This window comes from Lytechinus pictus, chromosome 10 (genome assembly GCF_037042905.1).
Source record: "Lytechinus pictus isolate F3 Inbred chromosome 10, Lp3.0, whole genome shotgun sequence".
Taxonomy (NCBI): domain Eukaryota; kingdom Metazoa; phylum Echinodermata; class Echinoidea; order Temnopleuroida; family Toxopneustidae; genus Lytechinus; species Lytechinus pictus.
Genome location: NC_087254.1, coordinates 33327100 through 33350757, shown reverse-complemented (window position 1 = coordinate 33350757; position 23658 = coordinate 33327100). Strand labels below are relative to the sequence as shown.

Genomic DNA, 23658 nt, shown 5'->3' with positions numbered 1-23658 from the left:
GCACGGCCCATGACAGCGCGCATAAACCCAATGGGAACGTAATCAACCAACCGTAAACCTATAGCAATTAGGACATGGCGGCGACGCGAATCATGCATTGCACGGGACAAGACGCTCTTTCCCAGGCATTTTGTTGTAATTTTAACGACGTAGCAAGAACTTCCTCATCCGGTGTAAAGGGACATATTGAGGTCTAACTTAAAATGTCATAAAATTGATATATTATAATATATGACTTATGCCTACAAATTGTTATGGAGATACTTTTGAGACATTGTTCTTTGCTTCTCATGTGTGATGACCATGAAAACCGTGAAAGTTTATATTTTTGTAAGGAAAGGAAAATGATAATAATTGTAATAATTGTAATAATAATGATAATAATATGATAATAATGATAATAATAATAATAATGATAATAATAATAATAACAACAATAATAATCATAATAACGGCATATTTACCCAGGGTAGCCATTTCAGTTCCGAAAAGTGTTCTTCTAGCGGGCCCTGTTATTATTATTATTATAAAATAAGGAGAGTCTTCAATAAAATATACAATTAATAATGACATGGACCAATCGCTAGTTTAAAACAGGGACACACAACATTCTTGATTTTGATTTATTATTTACTTTTTTTTTCATTTTTTTCACCAGCATACCCTCCGTCCTATAGTAAAACAACGTATACGGTATATATAAGGGCACCTTTTCAGAACATTGTGGCAGACTTCTCTGTCTTTTTGTTTTTCTCGCATGTCACTCGGATGCAATAAACAATGTTATGCTCCAGCGTATTAACAAGATGCCATTAGAGGTTCTAAATAACTAGTCTCCGCATTTTAGCCACTGTTCTCTTTATACCGATTTCGTTAATGTATATTTTTATACTGACTTCAGCGGTTCCATGACTGCAGTGAATTGGTGTTAATTGGTTATTGATAAAAGCAGAATAGAAAGAGAAACATTTATCAATGAAAAACAATGAAAAGATATAACAGTTTTTTATGTTTTAAGCTTAATTTTTAATATCACTTACAGTTGCTCTAAAAGAATGATTTGTGATCTATTGATTTATTGAAAATATAGGTCTTTTTAAACGCACAGATGAAATATATAATGTCGGAGATAAATGTATATTGAACTTAATGTAAATGTCGATATTTTCAATAATTTACCAAAAACGCATTTAATGCAAGGAGGACTGCTCTTGAAAACATTGATTATTTTTGCATCATTATCCGAAGTAAATAAGAGACTTTGTGCACAAGAAGTTATCTGTTGCGAACCCTTTATTGAATTCTTTGGCTCAGTCTGTTTTTCGAAATCTTCCTGGCCCACATTCATCATTATATTTTGAGGTCCACAACACAGAATCTTCGAGGAAACATTTAAACATAAAATATGAGACAGTTTCAAAACACCATCGTCATCATCATCTTCACCATCTCCGCCACCACCACCACCACCACCATTATCATCATCATTACTATCTCCACCACCACCACCTCTATCGCCACCACCACCACCATCACCATCATCATCATCATCACCACCACCATCATCATCATTATCATGATCAGCATCATCATCATAATCATCATTACCATCTCCACCACCATCACCACCGCCACCATTATCATCATCATCCCGCCAACATCTCAAGATCATGTGAGTCTCCTCTTTAGACTGTGTTTGCAGTGAAGCAATCACTATAACTGCGCCTTCTTCGAGTCCAGAAGGAACTATTAGCCAGACTTTACAGTAACTGCTTTACGATGAACTTCAGTAAATGGGCAGTCATGTGGGTAGAGGCGTACCTAGGAATCGGAATCACCCGGGGGCATGTCGGTCATATTCCCTTACACATGAATAAATTGTGATCTCAACTTTCAAATGCAGTACCATGCACCTAGACAAAATACAAACATTGGCCGAGTTGGTATACCGATCATCGGATAGCAAATCCTCATAAGGGAGTTGGGGTCACAAACTGGAAGGGGGAATGACCCCCGTCAACAGTTTTATTCTCACTCTTTTCCTTTTTAAGTTCCGATCGTCACTCAAAGCTAGAATACATGCCACCATCTCTCCTCAAATGAAGAACTATGCATTCTCCGGCTAGAACCAAGTGCAAGAAGTCGCTGTATTAATGTCACCGTTTATTTGTATCATTTTACCGCCGTCAATAAAACGCATTTTGGAGATCGTAATGACGGGATGAGTCATGGCTAGACCCTACTGCAATCAAGATATCAGGAGTTAATTGGATTGACAAATCAAGTGAAGTGGTAATGTTTCATTTCTCAATTTTGATACATCTTATTGTATTTTAAGTCATTTAAAGTCATGACTTTTTATTACTTCTCCAAGTTCATGATTAATTGAACCAAGAGGTATAATGAGAAGTGGATGTTCCTTTTTAGTATCACACATATGGAAATCATGCATTTATATTGCCCTTATGATGACATATTTTGATAAATGAGTTAATGTGAATATGTTTCCACATTATCTGTCTAAGGCAGAGATGAACGGTACAATGTAGGTTAACACGAATTTAAGCCAATATGTTTATCGATTGATGTATTGTGTTGTAAAATAATGACATTCGATTAATTAGAACTTAAATCTGCCCCCCAAATTTCTCAAATTTGTCTGTCAATATAGTATGAGCAAGGAAAATCATCGGGTTGACAGCTGTCCCATTCACTCGGGTTTTGGAGCTGGACAAACATGTATTTTCATCAGAGCATACCATGGACTAAGGCGGTCACACAGCTGTTCATCTTTAATATTTTTTTCATCATATCAGTTGATATGTGGCAAGGTAAATTTATATTTTGTTCTATCATCGGATACATTATATATACACCTCGAGTGCAATCTCGTCCAAATAGAAGAGCAGGGTCCTTGTGCCCCCTTTCTACCTCTATTTATAATGTTCATAATGATGATGATGATGGTGATAATAATAATAATAATAATACTAATAATAGTAACAATGATAATAATGAAAAAAAATAATAATGACAATAACAATTACAAAAATGATAATCGGACGCTCGAGCATTCAATAAATTTCTTCCTACCGGTACCCATTAACTACCATCGGGTGGAGAGTGGTGAACAACTAGACAGTCTTATTCCACCCTCCTTTTGAGCCTTGCTCTTTTGTCTCTATACATGTACATTTTTATCAAACCACTTTTTTCTGCGTATCCAGTGGATCCCGCAGTTCTCCAGGACTGGAGGAAATCAACAGAAGAAGAAGTGACAAATGTATAGATAAACGCCTCAAAGGACGCTAGTGCCTGTGATGGCCGGGGCTCGAGCCCCAGACCTTGTGTTTCAATGTCATATTCATTAACAAAAAAAACCCCTCTGATATACATGAATTTTGATACCTCAAAATATAATTTCAACGGATATAAAGGGCAGGGTCCCTGGGCATGCACCCATTCTCAATGTTAACTTTGTTATCAGGTTTATTCAAATTCGGCGCCCCATTATGACAAATGAGGTTCAGCCATATACGATGTAAAAACAGTGGTATCAAAACTACAGCACCAGTGTTTACAGAGGATGGCACCAAGCACTTGGCACCGGTGCCAAAATCCATGGTGTCGGCTTAACTCCCATTTGTGAACATATTTTGTTTATTGTTTGACACCGAATTGCTGTGAGATTCGGATTCCGTTGTGCATATTTTAACACATAACGGCGTTGCTCTATCAGAACGCGGAATGGTGTTGAACTGAACACCATAGCTTTTAAGGTATACATTAAAAGCATCCCCTAAGTTATACCGTCCTATAATTTATTATTAGATAGAGCTCGTGAATGAAGATGATTCATGCATCAATGCACTTTTATATTTAGTCCTACTTTATATGCAGCTTAACATTATCATGACGATAGGCAGATTTTTAGCCTGGATAACTTAACCGCATACATACTCATGACAGCCCGGTAGCGAACCCTCATTGTCATCACAGTCATTATTATTCTAAAAAAGTGATATATTATTGAATGACTAACATAACATATCGGAAGTGTAGTTAAGTGGTTAATGCACAATTGTTGTCTGAATCGTTTTCCGTTCATTTATTTTTAGGCCCTTTCAAATATTATCGTTTGCAGCAGTGTTTCAATAGTCAATTATGTCAACGTCGCATTTTTTGCTTTTCTTTTTAATTATTACATCAAATGATGAAAAAGAAAAAACGGTTCACATGAAATAATTTATTTTAATTTCACCCTTTATTGTGTTTATCTGTATCGTGTCTCAACAGAATCTGAATGTTTACTTTTAGATTTAAATTGAGGACTATAATCACGACGAGACTGGTGCAGTTACGAACCGACTCATCCAAATACGTTTCCATCCACACACCCACACCCACAGCACACGTACACACGCATATGTCTAATAACACATCATCGCATAACGGAAATGTCATTCAAACAAATTTCTAAGAAGACAAAACAAGTTTTAGAAAGTGACAGCGTATGCAGGACCTGAGTTGTATATACCTACAAGCTATCAAAATTGAACGTAAAAGAGAGCATTTAGAAGATAAAAGCATGCCTTTACCATGAAGAGTTTAGCTCCAAAAGACGCCAAACTCCCTTTTGTTACTTCGTGTAAAAATGGACTGATAACATAAATTTAAACCAGGCATCCTTTGAAAATTTATACCAGCAGATAAGTTTTATGCCATTAATATTTTTCTTTCAAAATTGATTTAAATATGATTTAATTAGACAGGCATTGGGGACAATGATGAACTAGCTGATATCAATAACACATTTTCATTAAAAAGATGGATTTAACGCCTTTTGGAATTAGGAGCTTCATATGTCATCAGCTGGGAACATATGATGTTGGTATGTTCTCTGGTCTTAATACCTCCCATTAGGAGTTCACCAAGTTCATGGCTTCTTGACTTTAAACGTTCGAAGTCCTTGAACGAATTGAGACTGCTTCTTATGTTAGCCTCAGGTGTATCCGTTATCAACTCCCTCTCTCCCTTTCTCTCCTCTCCATCTCTCCCTATTTACCTCCTACCTCTCTCCCTCTATCTATCCTTCTATCTATCTATCTTTCTATCTATCTATCTATCGCTCAATACATATCCGCTTAGCTCCGTCTAAAACATGCCAATTGTTCATCTCGGACTCCCTCTTCCCGTTTCCCCTTGTCTTTCTCAGTATATGACTAACATAATTTTCATAGGCTTGGATTATTATTCATCCATGTTCATATCCAGCAGGGGAGAGGGGGGCAGTTTTCCCTGAAAATACCTCTTTTAGTACAATCAACATTTCCTTCCCCTTAATTTTCCTGTGCAATTTCATCCAATCCCCTTCCCGTCCATACTAAGATTCGAAACAACTTATTAGAGATTCATTCATCTTAGATCGGCAACACTAAATGGTTTATTTATATCAAGAAATGATTTATGATATCAAGATTCGATTTCTTGATATTAAGAAATCGGAACGAAAACGGCGCTGGCTAAACAAAACGTCCCTCAACGAGAATTCATATACATGTACTTTCAAAGTTACGAGACATTTATTCATAACAACCAGTGATCAAGATAATGGCCCCATGATTTAACTTGTAAAATTAAATGCATGTACCGGCCCATTTATACTGAAAACTGCCTTTCGTCATGATTCATATAGACTTAACTTAGGTTAAGCGGAATTTAATGGGATCTAAAAATTGCAGATAATGTCTATCACTGGGTGTGTTACACCCAGTTCAATATTATCACAGTGTGCTACCGTATTATATTACGATTAACATTAGGGAAATCATGTGTGTCGAAAACGTAAAATATCAATCATAAAAAAATCCACTAATTTGATACCTACCCTTAAAAATTGGTTAATATTCCCTCTATGTTACCCTTAATTTAACAGTCAACCAATCGATTTATTTGTTCATCAATATATTGTACTCTTTTTTTTTTTTAGATCACACAAGTTGTGGTTACCAACGAGCCCCTCTCAAACCGGAACCTTTGATTGTAGGAGGGCAGCTTGCCCAACATGGCGAATGGCCATGGATAGCATCCTTATTAGAAAATGATAACCCGCTTTGTGGAGCGACATTGATCACACCTGATTGGCTTCTTACTGCCGCACATTGCATGTAAGTTATTGGTGTTGTCCCAGAGGTGCTTCCGTTACCAGGGTAATTATTGCTTGAATGAATAATGGCGTGGTGATTCTTATGGTCCGTGGGATAATCAAGGATGTCAGGATACAGATAAAGGGTGGTTCAAAAGACAGTAATACTTACTGCAGTGTGTAATTATGAGGTGACTATCAATGGGCATGATGATCACGATGTTGATGATGGTGGTGGAGGTGGTGGTGATGATTAATTGATGATGCTTATGATGATAGTGGTGGAGATGATGATGATGACGACGGGGATGCTGATGATGAGGACGATTTTTTTTTTAAATGATGATGATGATGATGTTGATTATGATGATGAAGGACTATTGATGATGATGCTAATGGTGATGATGATGATGGTGATGATGATGATAGTGATAATGGTCCGTTGGTCATGATGATGATGATTATCAATATGAAGTTAATGGTGGTGTTGACAATGTTGATGATAATTTACATTGCATGTAAGTTATTGGTGTTGTCCCAGAGGTGCTTCCGTTACCAGGGTAACTTTTTCATCAACGTTATGATAAAGAGCACAAGCTGGATATAAGCTATTTCACGGTGATTTTGATTTCAGCGATTTAATGTGCCTTACCCTGTTACCATTTCGGTCATTATCATAGCCCCTTTCATTCTCTCTCACCAAGGTTTCATTTAATTTTTTTTTCTAATAATCTCACTCAGAACTTTTGTAGTATTTATTTCATTTACCAATCTTTCTCTATCCACTTCTCAGCAAAACCACTTTATCTGGCTATCCGTTCTGGAAGTTTTTTTGCGATCTTAGCTAGTTAATTTCGATGAACTACACACTAAGAAATGAAGGTTCAAAATTGAACCACAAAAGGTTGATGCAAAATCAGCACCCTATGGGTTCAAAAATTGAACCCCTGGTTGGGGTTCATTTTTGCACCCTGCGGGTTCAAAACTGCACCCTAAATTTTAAATTGAACCCCTAGGGGTGCAGTTTTGAACATACAGGGTGCAAAAAAGAACCCTGACCAGGGGTTTAATTTTTGAACCCCAATCAGGGGTTCAATTTTTGAATCATTTATAGGGTGCTGATTTTGCATCAACCTTTCGGGGTTCAATTTTGAACCTTTATTTCTTAGTGTGTAGTTTATGACAACTTTAATGTGCAATGTCTCTCTTCGTCCTTTCCAAATGTTAGACTCTAGCAGCGGGTTACACTTTAGCAGTTTAACAGACGATGCATTATTCGGCGTCCATGATCATGATGATTTTGTTACATTACCGCGAAATTAGGCCTTTACGAAAACTCGATCCCTGTATGTACAATCGTCTCTAACCACGCTCACCGCACATACGCGCATCTGCCACACACCCACACACACAAACACGCGAATAAAAATATCGCAATGAATAAGAATTATTTCCATTATCTTTCGAATTGCTGACCATGATGTTTATGATTGTAGATTTGTCGTTCGATTTGGCAGTTTTTGTCTCGCCTGCATAGCAGAGCGAGACTATAGGCGCCGCTTTTCCGACGGCGACGGCGGCGGCGTCAACATCAAATCTTAACCTAAGGTTAAGTTTTTGAAAGGACATCATAACTTAGAAAGTATATGGACCTAGTTCATGAAACTTGGACATAAGATTAATCAAGTATTACTAAACATCCTGCCTGAGTTTTAGGTCACATGACCAAGGTCAAAGGGCATTTAGCGTCAATGAACTTAGACAATGTTGGAAAAATTATTTTCAAAATCTTAACCGAAGGTTAAGTTTTTAAAATGACATCATAACTTAAAAATTATATGGACCTAGTTCATGAAACTTGGACATAAGGTCAATCAAGTATTAGTGAACATCCTGCTCGAGTTTCAGGTCACATGACCAATGTCAAAGGTCATTTAGGGTCAATTAACTTTGGCCAAATTGGGGGTATTTGTTGAATTACCATCCTAACTCTGAAAGTTTATGGATCTAGTTCATAAAACTTGAGATATAAGAGTAATCAAGCATCACTGAACATCCCCTGTGAGTTTCAGGTCACAAAACCAAGTCAAAGGTCAGTTAAGGTCAATAAACTTAGGCCATGTTGGGGTAATTGTTGAATTGCCATCATAACTTTGAAAGTTTATGGATAGAGTGAATGAAATGTGTACATGGGTGTAGTTGAGTCTTAAGTCTCCGTTCAAATGTCATTTATGGTCAATGAACGTGGTATTATGTCATTATATGAATGGTGTTTTGTGAATGATTATTTTATAGTAGTTTTCAAAGTTAGCACTGCTGCTATATCAAATTGCGTAATGCAGGCGAGACTGCCAGAGGCGATCCACTTGTTGTAGAGTATTTATCACGTTTTGAGCTCTATTGGTCAGTTCGTAAGGATACGTTGGATTCGAAATTTGTGACTGTCAAATTGCTAATTAGAGCATGGCTTGTCATTTCATACTCCTTGCTAAAATGATCAATCCGTTCTCTTTTTATGATACTTTTGAGGAAGGGCAGTGAAACGAGTGGGCGCAATATGTTTGCTTTTTAAAATGCAAATCTGATTTTGAGATATACAGTGCGTCCCAGAAAAAACGAAACCGAGATTTAGCGATGATTTATCATAACTTAATCACAAATACAATAGACAACTGACCTACCAATGTAAAGCTTAGAATCTCCTCTTTCATCTGATATTACTTAGATTATTTCTCATTCACGCATGAGTGAGCAAAAACAATTTGAAGAAAGGATACCAAAAACTCATTTGGCGGGGGGTATCTGAATTTTAAAAAGAAAATCACATGCCTAAAAAGTTCAATATCTGCTCTTTAATTTGATACCTTAATCACAAAAAATGGTCAAGAAGTAAAAAAGTTACGTTCTCTCGAAACAATGCTTGTATTTCCATAATTTCATTAAATAAACGTGTTTTCACCGGTTTCCCACAGAAGCTATCGCATGGTTAACAAAAGACTTCATGCATGGCTGATCCTCAACATAAAGGAGTGCCGAGTGAGTTTGAACGCTAGCCTGTAAAACCTCTTCATTTTATGAAATTATTGAAATTCAAGCCTTATTTCAAATAACCAGAACTTTCTTATTTCTTGACCATTTTCTGTAATTGAGGTATCAAATTAAAGAGCAGATATTGAACTTTTTAGAAATGTGGTTTTCTTTTTGAAACCCAGATACAGCCCGCCAAATGACTTTTTGGTATCCCCTCTTCAAATTGTTTTTGCTCACTCATGCGTGAATGAGAAATAATCTAAGTAATTTCAGATGAAAGAAGAGATTCTAAGCTTTACAATGGTAGGTCATTTGTCTATTGTATTTGTGATAAAGTTATGATAAATCATCGATAAATCTCGGTTTCGTTTTTTGTGGGACGCACTGTATTTTGACATATTACTAAAATAAGAATTAATAAAATAGCGTATACTTTTTCCTTTAATTTTATCTTTTTTTCGGGGGGGGGGGGTGGGTTGGTTGCAGTCACTTTCACGATTACTGTTTTAGTTTATCACGTTTATCATACATTCTTTGCACAGTCAGATTTTGAATGACGGATCCGTATACTCTATATTGATGGGTACAACTGATATCATTGACGTCGATGTCGACACCTATCAACAGGAGTACGCCGATGAGGTCTACATCCATCCCAACTATCACCAAGACCATACGGACTGGGACATCGCGCTCATTCATCTTCGTCGTCCTATGAATCTCACCGACTTCGTGACGACTGCGTGTTTGCCTACCAGGGATATGAGAGGCGAATTCTCCCCAGGGCGAGCTGTCACCATGTCGGGATGGGGGACTCTTTTTCAAGGAGGTGCGTTTTTGGACATTGATAAACCTAAACTTTACCGAAAGTTGGACAGTAAATAATTAAAATCCATCGCAAGTTTCAAATATCATATTAAATATCTTGTCTGCATTATTTTGTTTTATCTTTCGTCTTTTAACATCTTATTAATGTTATTTTATATTTCTCCCTCTTTGAACTTATTGAACAATCACCCCTATTAAGGAATGCAAACCAGTAGAACACTTTCACTTGGACAAGTTTAAACATTGATTCATCTGTTGCCATATAAATATCATCTTCTTTTTCATCTCCCCTCTCTTTTCCGCATACCTCTCTGTTCCATCTTTTCTTTCTCCTTTATCACACCTACACACACACCCACACACACATACACACAAACTGATTAAAGACGAAAACAAATGCAAATTGAGTTACTTTAAAGTAACACTCACCTGACATATTCCACTTTTTTCTTTTAAATGCAGGACGATTAACTCAGAAACTTCGAGAAGTGACTGTACCTCTTGTAAATCATACATTGTGTCAAGAAGAATACTATCCCTTTAACATCACCGATAATATGATTTGTACTGGCCCAATAGAAGGAGGCAAGGATTCGTGCCAGGTAAAGTAGGATCTTTTAAAACTTTTATTAATGAGTTATCGGGCTGTGAAAAGTAATTTTCATATACATGTTTTTTCCTGATAAATTATTAGGTATAATTATATTTCTCATCATGATTCACTAATGTATCGTTGTGTTCTTTGGACGGCACGGTGTGCCACTTAGATTCTACGGTGAGTCACATAAAAAAACTGGATTCCAAAGCATGATTTGTAAACTTGAAAGCCCTTGGTGCCAAAAGCATTAGTCACATATTTCTAGTATTTAAGCATTACAAGCATTATGTTTTCAGAAACTATGACCTCATTTCATGCAGAAAAAAATACATGAAAACTTATGCAAAGGTCATAGATCCTTGAAGGTTTGGCCTCTGTTCCTGTACATTTTCCAATCTAAATTCATAATAATTGTTCACATACACTCTCTGGTGTTAAAATGTATTTCAGGTATGTTAATCATTATTTCAGTGGGCTACAATATAAGTACAACGGGAATATAAACTTCTTTACCCCATTGTTCATGTGAACCTTTTTAAATATTGCCAGACAACTTCTGTCGCTTTATGGTGCTTACACAGCTTTATATATTTCCATGAATCTACATTGCTCATAATGATTGAAAAAAAAAAATATACTCCACATAGAATTTGTCTCCTTTTATTACTTTATACCCTCAGGGGGACAGTGGAGGACCGACGGTAACCAAACTAGGTGATCAATGGTGGCTGATAGGGGTAATAATCGGTGGTGTAGGGTGCGCAGTACCAGGCTTTAGGGGTGTGTCCTCAGATACCATCGCATATCAAGACTGGATTAACCCTATCTTCGAAGGAGGGGTCCCATCCAGAAGTAAGAATTTCAATTTCAACGATAACCAAATATATAATGATTATATGAATGGCTATGACATAAAGGACAAATTCCAACCAAAAATCGATTTGAATAAAGAGAGAAAAATCCAACAAGCATAACACTGAAAATTTTCATCCAAATAAGATGCAAAATAAGAAAGTTATGACATTTTAACTTTTCTTTTTATTTCACAAAATAGTTAGATGCACATCCTGATCGGTATGCAAATGACGAGACTGATGACGTCATCCACTCACTATATATTTTGTATTATGTTATATGATATATGAAGTATTTTAATTTCAACTCATTTTCAAGTGAAACGATTAATTCCTCCCTGAACTTGTGGAATTAGCATTGTTTAATACTGTATATGGTTCAGTCAAGTTGGCCCTTATTGTCAAATCTGAAGAAAAAAAATGAAATAATGTATAATTCAAACAATAATAAACAAAAGAAATAGTGAAGGACATCATTGACTGCCTCATTTGCATGTCACTGAGTTGTGCATATCACTGTTTTCTGAAAAAGAAGCGTAAATTTAAAATGTCATAACTTCCTCATTTTACATCCAATTTTGATGAAATTTTCAGCGTTATGCTCGTAAGATTTGTCTCTATTTATTCAAATCAAAAATTTTTGGGGTGGACTTGATTTAAAATTAAAAAAAACCCAGAAAAAATAAACTCCCCATTTTAGAAATACTATAATTTTTTGGCAAAACATATTTTAACAAAACAATAGGGAATATTGCTACATTCATTGAATAAATCATATATCAGATACGATTGATCAACAACGCTCTGCTGCTACCACATAATTTATGAAACGCAAAAAAGGTATTTTTTAAGGGGGAGTTAACATCTTGGTTATATCTGTATTCACTAACACATTAGTTTTCTTCTAAAAATACTTGTTTATTGTTTATGATCACATCGTTGTCCAACATCCTTTCATAATAATACTAATAGTAATGCCATAGCCACTTCAGTTCCAAAACTGTTATCCCAGCGGGCTCTTCAGTGCACGATACAAGCTTCGTCTAAGAAAATGATGCGTAAAGCTATTGTAAAAGTGCATTCTTGATGGTTGATGTCACGATAAAAATGCGGAAGAAACGCGATTAATGTTCCGTACACAGATCGAGAGTAGAGGTGTTTATAAGGAATATATACCAGGAGTCTGTTTGAGATTACACTTCTACTCGCATCAAAAGTCAATATAGTGGTATCCGAAATGCTCCGTATACCCCTTTTCCAATTTATAATTTCATAAAATTCCACAATTGTTCCAGAATCGCCTATCAATAAAAATATTTTATTACTATACTATTCTTTATCTATTCACCTTTAAGTACGAAACATAAGATCATCACAGGAATACATTTACATTATGCATCTTGGCGATTTACGATGTATCTATAAGAATTAAATAGCATTAAAATGAACTTTGAAAAATTAAAATGGTTAAGTTAAGAGTTCAACTAGGAGATTTCTTATCCATTCGATATAGTCATTCATGGGGGCAAGACGACATAATTGGGGCGTGATTTTCTTGTTAATTGAATGATTTGCGTAATAAAGTTTTACCCGATCCAGACACCCCACTTTTTCTAAATATTTTTCTTTCTGCACCTTCCTTCCTATTTTCCCCTTTTCTGTATTCGATTTTTCACTATATATTTACAAAAATTACACTCGGGGCGGTCGTCCTTGCCCTTATCCCCTGTAGCGCAAAATATTCAGTAATAACCCTTTATTATAACGCACAACTCATCACGTGCAATATGAATCCATTAAACATTTCCCCTTCATTTTCTTCCACCCGATTTGCCAAGAGACGATGACGTGTGAGTCATATGACTTCACTTGCCAGGGAGGATGGTGTATTCCATACTTTGCCAAGTGTGACGGGTTTCCCGACTGCAGACTGGAAACAGATGAAGTTTTCTGTGGCAAGTTTTGAGTTTTGATCACTTGATCAAGTTATAGGCAGGCATAATAATGATTTATATTTTGAAAGAATGAATACAATTATAAAGCTGACGATGTCATATCCCCACTTTTTTATATTATATTATACGAAATTATATTTATTCATATTTTATCCATCAATTAGAATGAAAAAAGAAATGGATTGACAAGTGATTCAATGTGGAAGATAACGATAGCTGAACTTATTTTGTCACAATAGTGTCGTATCATACACTTTTTTTTAATTTGTAATCAGACTTTGATATTTTCAGCGTTTCACGGAGTGAATTCATAATACTTTATTTATTTCGATATTACTTTCACCCTGGAGTACCACTTTAATGTATTTTTGATAACTTTTCATATTTTCATAAAGCACATCAAGAACAAATCTTTATTTAGCAGAGATATTAGTTATTCAGTGATTACATAATTATATACTTATCTCATTATATCATTTCTAAATCAAATAGATGGTGTCTTGAAACTTTTCGACCCCTTCTTCTACCGTCGTGTGGCTGATAAGAGATCAGCGATGATCATCACAAATGTCCAGGATATTCACGAGTGTGCTAGGATGTGCCTGGATGCCTCCTTCCTATGCGGCATCTTCGAATATTACATAGCAGGAACGATCACCGATGTAAAGAATGAAACCAAACCGATCTTTGATTGCCTGATCACTGGACCAAACATGCAGATGGTTGCCCTGCAGAGCCCCGAGTCAAAGCGAATCAATTTCCACCAATTTGTCAGAAGAATTGATATCGCAGGTATCTCCTTTTTATCTTTTCTTTGAGAAAGGTTGAAAAACATTAATGTCTATCTTTGGGGATTTTTCCGGAACATACCATGAATAGCAGCTTACAACGCATAGATTCACGTTCTCAACACTTAAAAAAAAAAAAAAACGAGCAAGGCACTCCCAGAAGGCACTATTGTGAATTGAGGATTGTTCCAGATTCTAGCTTTTTAAAGCATGTTCATTTGTCAGTGTTCGTGATGGTAATTGGGTTGTAGCACTAGTCTATCAAAAGTCGGCTTGATGGCTTTGTAGCTCATGGGCCATGTTCACTTTAATTTTGCTCGTGGGCTCATTGAGGTTTACTCATGGGTTGTATCGCATGACTCGTAGGATTAATTCTATAATTCGTGGTCTGTATGACACAATCGTCGAGTGTGTATTTATGCATGGCCATAATTATGAAGTCAGCTCAATCGTGAATGGCATGCATGTTGTCTATTTTGTCCGAAACAAGAAGTGATGAAAGCAGATGTTCAGTTCTCTTATTAAGTATAATAAAAAAGAGAACGATTTCTCTTACTTGATTGTTGGGGTAACTGCTTTGTCACAAATCGTAAGATAGCGACATATTAGTTGAGGGTCTATAAGCATGCATATGATACGAAGAAAGTGCTTAAGGCAACCGGACAAAATTCTTTCATTTAATTACAGTTTATTGTCTGGAAATGTATATAATTCAGAAACATATGTGAAGACTCACGCGTTGACTTTACATTTACTTTCTGGTTTCTCTTCGTCACAGCTGGACAAAATGCCGTTTTCACGTCGGCCACGGAAGTCATCTTGTCCCCTTCGTATCTGCCTATCACCCCCTTCAACCTATCCTTCTTCTCCTCCTCACCCCTCTCCTGGACAATATATCTCTCTGAACTAAACTACAACACCCTAATCTTCAAGATGCTAGCAGTCAAGGGCCACATCGACTGCAGTGGGTGCTCATCCTTTTCTCTCCTCTCCGTCAATGGTGGAGGAAACGTCACAGCCACTGCTGGCAAGGTTGGTATCGCTAAATGCCTTGATGAGTTCGTCGTCGGAGAGATCTTCTACGTCGATTCATCCGAAGCATTCATCACCTACTTCGCAACGGATCTGGTATACACTGGATTCATGTTGGAATATAAAGCGAGTAAGCATATCTTGTATACGTAAGTTTTAGAGAGTCGATAATTCCAATAAATTTTTGGTAAGAGTCAAAGACAGTAATTAATTTGGAAGCTTATACCAACAAACGTGGACATCATTCTCAGATAAATCACGATTCGGTTTAAAAAAAAACATCAACAGCAACCCGGGTAATAATGATTTCTGCAAAGACAGGAAGCAAACTGAAGACATGAAAAACCATTTTCTTCATCATGAAATTTAAGTGGATGACAACTTTTGAAGGAAAGAAAACGAATATAACTGAGGAAGTGTGATCAACCCAAAAATTGTATTTTTAAGGGATTGAATGATTAAGATATAGATTAAAGGGTAAAGGAATTTTTTTCTTCAAAGTTTTCCGAATCTATGATCATTAGTAGGTAGATAATCGAATCTACCTGGACCTAGAGTCACGAAGGCTGTTATTATAGTGTGTTATTCAATGGAATCTGTATTGACCAACATTAACTTTTTTAGATGTTTAATTGACGGCGAGCATCGCTTCTGTGATAAATATTCTTTAACAGACGATTTTTCAGAGATAACAAAACTCACACCTATTGTAACGAGTCCCTGAACTGTTACGCTTGTTGTTTCAGAATGGTTGTGTAATCAGAGCTTCATCACGTCTCCTGGATCTATCAGCTCACCACGATTCTACTCAATCAGACAAGCATACCCGCCCAATGTCCGATGTCATTACACTATCACTGCACCCCCGGATCACCGCATCTCTCTTCATATCAACTCCTACCAAATCGAACCAGACCGTGAAGAGGGGGCGTGTGACTTTGACAGTCTCAGTATCTTTGATGGGAACTCCACCCTGGCGCCAAGGGTTGAGTATCTTTGTGGGTTTAGCCAAGCTCCTGTGACGGTTCTATCAAACTCCAGCTCGCTCTATCTACTCTTCAGTTCTGACCAGTCTGGCGAGTATACGGGTTTCGCAGCTTCCTTTTCATTCATAAATCATAATCTAGAAGATTTACAACATGAAGACCTGAACAATCCTGCCGACGTAACAGGTAAGAAATTAATCTATTTTATCAGTAGAAACGCATCCAATAAATCCCAGGACCTCAATCAGGGTTGAAAACGATGAATTTCATGGAATATGTATGATCAACTTGGAGTGAGCCATACAAACATTATGCAGTTAAGTAGGCAAGGCGATGAACCCTAATCATTTACACGTAATTGATTCCATCAATAAGTTTCGGGAGCTCGAGACATGCTGTAAATGTCTAGAAATATAAAATGACTTAATCATCTGTCTGCTAAAACACGCTTTATATTTTCTTTTCATTTAACAGGTTTTGAAAGCTTCCAGGAATTTATAAATGACATGTATGAAATATCTCAAAATTCCAAACCGACAACTTCCCAGTTAACACCTGAAGCGGTGATGCCTTCCAAACGAGTGACTGCCTCTGGTAACGAAGTGATAACCTCAACCAAGATGTCGACGTATTCCAAAGGAACTACAACCCTTTCCAATGGACAGGAAACCCCACATAATGGAATTCCAACGTCTTCTCAAGGATTGATAACCTATACTACAAAACCTATTACATCTTATGAAGATATGAAAACAGTTTTACCGGGTCTGTCACATCTTCAGTCTACGGCATTGGACCTGGAATATATTTTTAAAGTAACGCTGGTCGTCATTTTACTAGTCTTCATTTCGCTCGCTATAGCTCTTGCAGTGTTGTACTGTCGAATTAAACGTGAGAATGAGGAATTGAAAAAGCACTTACATATTCATCGAAATGGACATATTGTGAGTCTTTAAACATTTCATTTGATCAAAGAACATGGATTTTATATTTAATTTGCATGACCATGCATTTTTTTTGTGCTTTTAAAGTGATTACAGATTTGAAGAGATTGGAAGAGGCATGCGGTCAGATTAACCAATAGAGGACACTGGCGTAAATCCCGGGGGGGATGGGGGGATATATCCCCCCCACTTTTCGAGGAGGGGGGATGGCCTGTACAAACATCCCCCCCACTTTTACCGAAAGAAATGAAAAAAAATCACAAGAGATAATTGTTTTATTGGTGAAAATTCTTCCTGAAATACCGCTTAACAAATAAAACAATATTATTGAATCATAAAATGCAAATAAAGAGCCAGTTCACCATTTCCAAACGAAATACTTATGTCCTTATTATAACATTGAAGAGAAACTCCCGTTTCTTCCAATTCATCAATGTTGGGGTCTTTGGGAAGGGATTAAGATGGAATGTCAATTCTTTTTTAATGTAATCTCTAATAAAACCATTAAACCATCATGGGGTAAAAAAGATAATAATATTGGAGGGGTATTTGCCATATGGACATACAGTGGCGTAACTACGGGGGGGGGGGGGATTGGCGGCACATGCCCCCCCCCCCCCCATCGGCTGACCAAAAAAAAAAAACGGGGAAAGGGGGAAAGGAGAAAAGAGGGAGAAAGGAAGAGAAGCGTATAGTGGGAAAGAACAAAATATTATTCATTATAATGTTATATTATAATTATGTTATGTTACATTACATAAGAAACATTTTTATCATAATTTCATGAAACATAATTTGCCCAGGGCCTACGTCTTCATTGTTCCTGGCGCTTGCATTGTCTGTTAACGAGATATATAATCCTGTTGTACTGAAACATCCCGTTTTCAATTCAATATAAACCAAATATATTTCCTAGCACTTGAGTTATCATTGTTTTATGTAGTGACATATGCTTCATTTTCATGACTCAAAAAGTGATTGCCCCATGTTAAGGTCTTCGTATAAATGAAACATTTCCTGTCCGTGATTACGTTCGCATTGGTGGATTGGTGAGATATGTCTGCTCTTCATGAATTCCTAAAATCAGTCCTTAAAATGTCCCTTCTTCTGATCTGAATATCAAAAATTTTCAGCTCGCGCTTCGCGCTCGCATCATTTAGATATTGAAATACGTATGGTCCTAGTTAATTCCTACAAAGAAACCTTAGAATGCCCCACTTCAGGTCTGAATTATCTAAATTTTCAGCTCTCGCTTCGCGCTCGCAATATTTAATTAGTGAGATGCGTATGATAATCATGATTGCAATGACTACAAAAAGTGTTTCATGTGTTCAGATGTAATTCTTATAAACCAGCAAGCGCTTGGCACTCGCATTAGATGACTATGGTGAGATATGCATACTCTTAATGGATTCCTAAAATATATTCCTCAAAATCTCGCTGTTTGGGGTCAAAATATACGAAAACTTCAGCTCGCGCTTCGCGCTCGTATTGTTTAGCGAGATAGGTACCTATCATGATTACACAAATTTGATTATAATGTCTCCTTTTAGGTGTGAATATAAAAAAAATTCAGCTCGCGCTTCGCGCTCGCATTATTTGATCAGTGAGATGCATATCCGTTTAATGACATTGTCCAGAAAATGTCTCTATTAGGTCAGTATAACTGGCAACTGAGCGCGCTCACTCAGTGATTCAAACAGTTTGCTGGTGCCCCCTCCCCAATGCCGTGACCCACGTTACGCCACTGTGGACATATCAATGACAATTCCTTGCATATCTAAAAACATGATTGCAAAAAAAAGCCAAAATATTTCAGTCATCCCCCCCACCCATCAACACGGATTTACGCCAGTGATAGAGGACCAGTGATTCCTTAATGCAACTGAAAATGAGATGTAATTTTGTGTATAGAACATTCAAAATAATATGTTTATCAGAATTAGAAGCGCATTGTTTGAAATTTAAACAATTATTTTGTTGTCAGACAAGTTTATGCCATAAAAGAAGAAAAAAGCGATAAATAATGTCGGAAAGTGGAATTCTCATTTAGGTTGCTTGAGAAGAATGTGCCTAATTTGCATATTATTTTCGCACAGGTGTTTAGAATTCTCTTGATCGGCCGGATCACTGGATAGGGTTAGGATGATCGATGTATGTACGCTCAAAAAAATATAATTCTAGTTATTTTCTAATCCTTGTTATGTATTTTAAAGGATTTTAAGGATTTGTTTTCTCGTAATATTGAGTGAAAACAATATATATACTTATATCTTTTCATATTGGCTGTTTCGAAGTTTAACAAATCCTTAGCGGAATGATATTTTTGTGGGTGGTTCCGTGACTCCACTGCTTGTTGGCATTTTACGTTAGGTAGATTATTGCACGTCCTGGTTCTGGTGCAGGTCGGACTGCAATCGAAGCAGGCCTGGGAAAGGGCTGATCTGGTCCGACTCATTTGATCCTCATCGAGATTTCAAATAATGTAGAAGCTGCTACTCCTTTGTGGTATCCTGGGTGATGTAGGTGGTGTGTAACCACCAGTAGCCTCTGACTTTGGGGTTGTTGTTTTGTTACTCCTTTCATTTTGTTGGTTTTGGCAAACCTCAATAAAGTCAAAGAAGCTCAGATCTGGTGTCCCGTAGCATCTGTAAAGTTTGCTCCGTTACGGTCTTAATTGGCTAACTCAACCCACCCCCCGACAAAATGGCGACGAGGATGGGATCATCAGATTATGGCTGTGTTCCGATGTCAGCGATCAACCCCAAAGTCAGCGATTGAGGTCTATCGTCCAGAGGTCAGCGACCAACTAGGATGATGGCAGTGAAGTTCTACACATCCAAGAGACTTTAACGTTCTTACTTCGGAGAGTGAATGGTCAACACATGAACATTTGGTAATGAGTTAAAGGTGGTTTAGGTAATCTTAGATAACTATGAGTAGAGTTAATTTCTGATTGTTCATTGATTTACACCACTTTATACATGTGCATAGACCTTCTCTCCCCTTTGTAGAATTATATAGCCCTTGTAACGATGTCACAGTCTGTAGAGGAAATGGTGTCAGTCCTTACCCAGGCACTGCAAGGCTTGAATATTCAACGTGCTCCCCCACCAGTGAAATTGTCTAAATTTAAGGGTCCACCTAAAATCGCTGGAGACTTATCTCTGGAAGAGTGGCTTGAAGAGTTTTCCAGTTATACTACCCACTATCAGTTGTCTGGAGAGGCAAAAGCACAGTCGCTTGTCGATCATTTGGCTGGAGTTGCCAAAGAAGAGGTTCTATGTCGAGATGAGGATGTGCGAAAGGATAGTGATCAAATTATCAACGTTTTACAGTCACTCTTTGCAGCGTCAGAGTCGGTACCTTCACTAAGTCAATCCTTCTACAATAGACGACAACAAGAGGGCGAGAGTTTGGCCGACTACAGCCGGGCCTTGATGAGGTTGTACGATCGCATGGAGAAAGCTGCTTCCAGTACAGAAGATAAGAATGCTTTGAAGAGGCTCAAAGATAGCTCGCTGAAAGAACGTTTCGTTTGTGGAGCTAAAGAGAAGTGGGTACAACGAGAGTTAAGACGAATTGAAATGTCTTCAAAGAGTAAGAACTTTCTTGAGATGAGATCTGAAGTGCTTGAATTTTTCTCTGGTCAAGAACCAAGAAGTTCACCACGAGTTCATGAAGTGTATGCTGAGCGTGCTGACATGTGTTCTAGTTTTCCCAAGCAAGAGAAAGAACAGGAACAGTCGGATGTCAAAGCTGAATTGGCAGATCTAAGAAGAGAAGTAGCTCAGATTGCCAAGAGTGTTCAGGCTCTTACTCAGTATACTCAAACTCCTAAGAAGATCAAGAAGAAACTCAAGTGTTACAACTGTCTTAGAGAAGGACACACAAAGAAAGACTGTACAGAAGAAGTGGTCTGTTTTAACTGTCATCAGACTGGTCACATGGGTAGAAAGTGTCCGAAGAAGAGTACAGTTAGCAATCATCCTACGTCTGAAACTAGTGCCAGTCCTACATCGCATTATGTACCAACTGCCAATTTAGGGACTGTGGGACCAGCAGAGTCTAAAGAGAAAGCTAAATCAAACCTTGTTGAGAGATTTGTTGCTAAAAGTCCATGCTGTAACATTCTCATTGGAGGAGTAGAGATTGGCTGTGTAGTTGATACAGGAGCCGAAGCATCTATCATACCTTTGTCCTTGTATGAGAGCAAGCTGAAGTGTCGTATTGGAGAGCTTCAGAAGAGCGAAGGAATCTTTCTGCACGTGATTGGAGTTGGAGGGGTAGAGTTGCCTATTGTTGGTTATGTTGCGTTACCAATCAAGGTGAAAGGAGAAGAATTGATGGGTAATTTTCTGGTAGTGTCAGATCGAGCACCTACTGTGGAACATATGAGGTACCCAATCCTTCTTGGCTCCAACATATTGCAACACATAGCAGAATACAAGCCACTGTATGATAAGTTGAAGAAAGAATCCCGTAACCAAGAGCAAGAAACTGATGTTCACATTGGTTCTGTTCGAATTTATACCGTAATTGAAGACACCCTACCTCCAGGCGTAGAGATAAAAGGCCTAGACCCAGTTGAAGAGGCAGCTGTAGCTAGCTTACTGCATAAGCACAAGAATGTATTCTCTAAGGGATCATATGATGTAGGTGTATGTGACCTCATTCCACATGAGATCCGATTGACTGAAGGTCCAGATATTAGGTTACCATACAGGAGAATTCACCCTTTGCAAGTAAAAGAAGTGAAAGAGATGCTACAAGGGATGGTAGACCAGAAGATTATACGTCCTTCAAAGAGTAGCTTTGCCAGCCCTATCGTATTGGTTAGAAAGAAGGATGGTAGTTTGAGACTATGCATAGATTATCGCAAGTTAAATGATCGTACAGTGAAAGATTCATTCCCTCTACCAAGAATTGAAGAGACTTTGGAAGCATTGTCTGGGTCGAAGTATTTCTCAACTTTGGATTTAGCACATGGTTACTTCCAAGTCGTGATGGATAAGGACTCAATTGATAAGACCGCCTTTCGAGTCCCATGGGGTCTGTATGAGTTTATGAAGATGCCCCAAGGTCTTACCAATAGCCCATCTACATTCCAACGAGTGATGGAGTGCATATTAGGAGATTTGAATTTGTCTCAGATACTACTCTATTTGGATGACATCTTGATATTCTCAGAGACATTTGAAGAGCACCTACGTCGTCTAGATACAGTTCTTTCAAGGTTGCATGAACATGGACTCAAGGTCAAGGGAAAGAAATGTGATCTGTTTCAGAGAGAAGTTCGATACCTGGGTCACATTGTATCTAATGATGGTATAGCTGTAGACCAAGATAAAGTAGAGAGAGTGGCGACATGGCCTGTTCCCAATAATGCTAAGGAGTTGAGGTCATTCTTAGGATTGGCATCTTACTATAGACGCTTCATCCCTAACTTCTCAAAGATAGCAGCCCCCTTACATGCACTCACAGGTTCAAGCCAGAAAGGGAAGAAGAGAGAACAAGCTACGTTCAAGTGGGACAATGAGGAGGAAACGGCCTTCCAAGAACTGAAGAGAACACTAACCACAGCGCCAGTTCTAGCTCACCCTAGATTTGACAGGAATTTCATCATGGAGGTTGATGCAAGTACTAGAGGTCTTGGAGCTTGCCTTCTTCAAGAGAATGACGGGAAAGTTCATCCAGTAGCCTATGCAAGCAGAGGACTTAGAGGATTGGAAAAGAAGTATCCTGATCTGTCCAGTTTCAAGTTAGAGTTGCTTGCGCTCAAGTGGGCAGTAACGGATAAGTTTGGTCCCTACATTCAAGGCTCGCACACAGTGATCTGGACTGATCACAACCCACTTGCCCATTTGAAAACTGCAAAGTTAAATGCGACTGAAATGCGATGGGTTGCCCAGCTGGCAATGTATGATATAGAGGTGAAATACAAGCCAGGGAGAACCAATCAATGCGCAGATGCACTAAGTAGATGCCCAGCGAATGTTTCGACTGAAGATCTGAAGGCTGGACTTCAAGAGGTTGCTTCTTGCTTAGTGGTGAGAGCAGATGTCGAAGTAAATGCCCCAAAGACTCCAGCCCTTAGTGACTTGTTAACCACAACCAACCCAATGTCGACTGTCTTACCATCATATTCTCATGAAGATCTAAGTACCATGCAGAAGAGTGATGAGGTACTGAAGGAGGTGTGGAACATGTGGAGTTCCAATTGGAAGCCAGGTCAAGAATATGATAAGAATCTTCCAGGTTTGAGTGGCTTTGTCAAGGAATGGTCGAAGTTGACTGAACATAACGGAGCTCTGTATCGAGTAGTAGATGACTCTATTGTAGGCAAGTTTAGACAACTGCTAGTGCCTAAATGTCTGCAATCTATGTTGTTAGAAGCAACACATGACAAGTGGGCACATCAAGGTATCCATAGAACTGTAGAGCTTCTCCGCAAGAGATGTTTTTGGCCAGGCTTACACAATGATGTGAAGAAGTATG

The 23658-nt window shown here is 37.8% G+C and overlaps 1 protein-coding gene across 2 annotated transcripts; it reads left to right on the top strand.

Annotated features, from left to right (window-relative positions):
* Positions 1 to 1865: 1865 nt before the first annotated feature.
* On the top strand, positions 1866 to 19188 carry LOC129270519 (uncharacterized). Of its 2 annotated transcripts, XM_064105888.1 has the most exons (11): positions 1866 to 2292; positions 2672 to 2831; positions 5990 to 6167; positions 9718 to 10004; positions 10466 to 10605; positions 11282 to 11453; positions 13294 to 13410; positions 13903 to 14202; positions 14977 to 15360; positions 15977 to 16402; positions 16691 to 17792. In XM_064105888.1, the coding sequence occupies exons 2-11, from the start codon at positions 2738 to 2740 to the stop codon at positions 17170 to 17172; spliced, it is 2580 nt and encodes an 859-aa protein (XP_063961958.1). In that variant the 5' UTR covers positions 1866 to 2292; positions 2672 to 2737; the 3' UTR covers positions 17173 to 17792. The 2 variants fall into 2 exon arrangements, 1 of the variants encoding a protein (XP_063961958.1); XR_010294928.1 differs by lacking the exons at positions 1866 to 2292; positions 2672 to 2831; positions 5990 to 6167 and adding an exon at positions 19030 to 19188 and having other exon boundaries at positions 9735 to 10004; positions 16691 to 17309.
* Positions 19189 to 23658: the final 4470 nt, after the last annotated feature.

Bases quoted from the DNA above. Each gene is read 5' to 3' on its own strand.
- LOC129270519 (XM_064105888.1), top strand. From the start codon at position 2,738: ATGTATTTTCATCAGAGCATACCATGGACTAAGGCGGTCACACAGCTG. The intron at 2,832-5,989 runs GTAAATTTATAT...TTTTTTTTTTAG, and splicing joins ATCAGTTGATATGTGGCAAG to ATCACACAAGTTGTGGTTAC. The intron at 13,411-13,902 runs GCAAGTTTTGAG...TAAATCAAATAG, and splicing joins AACAGATGAAGTTTTCTGTG to ATGGTGTCTTGAAACTTTTC.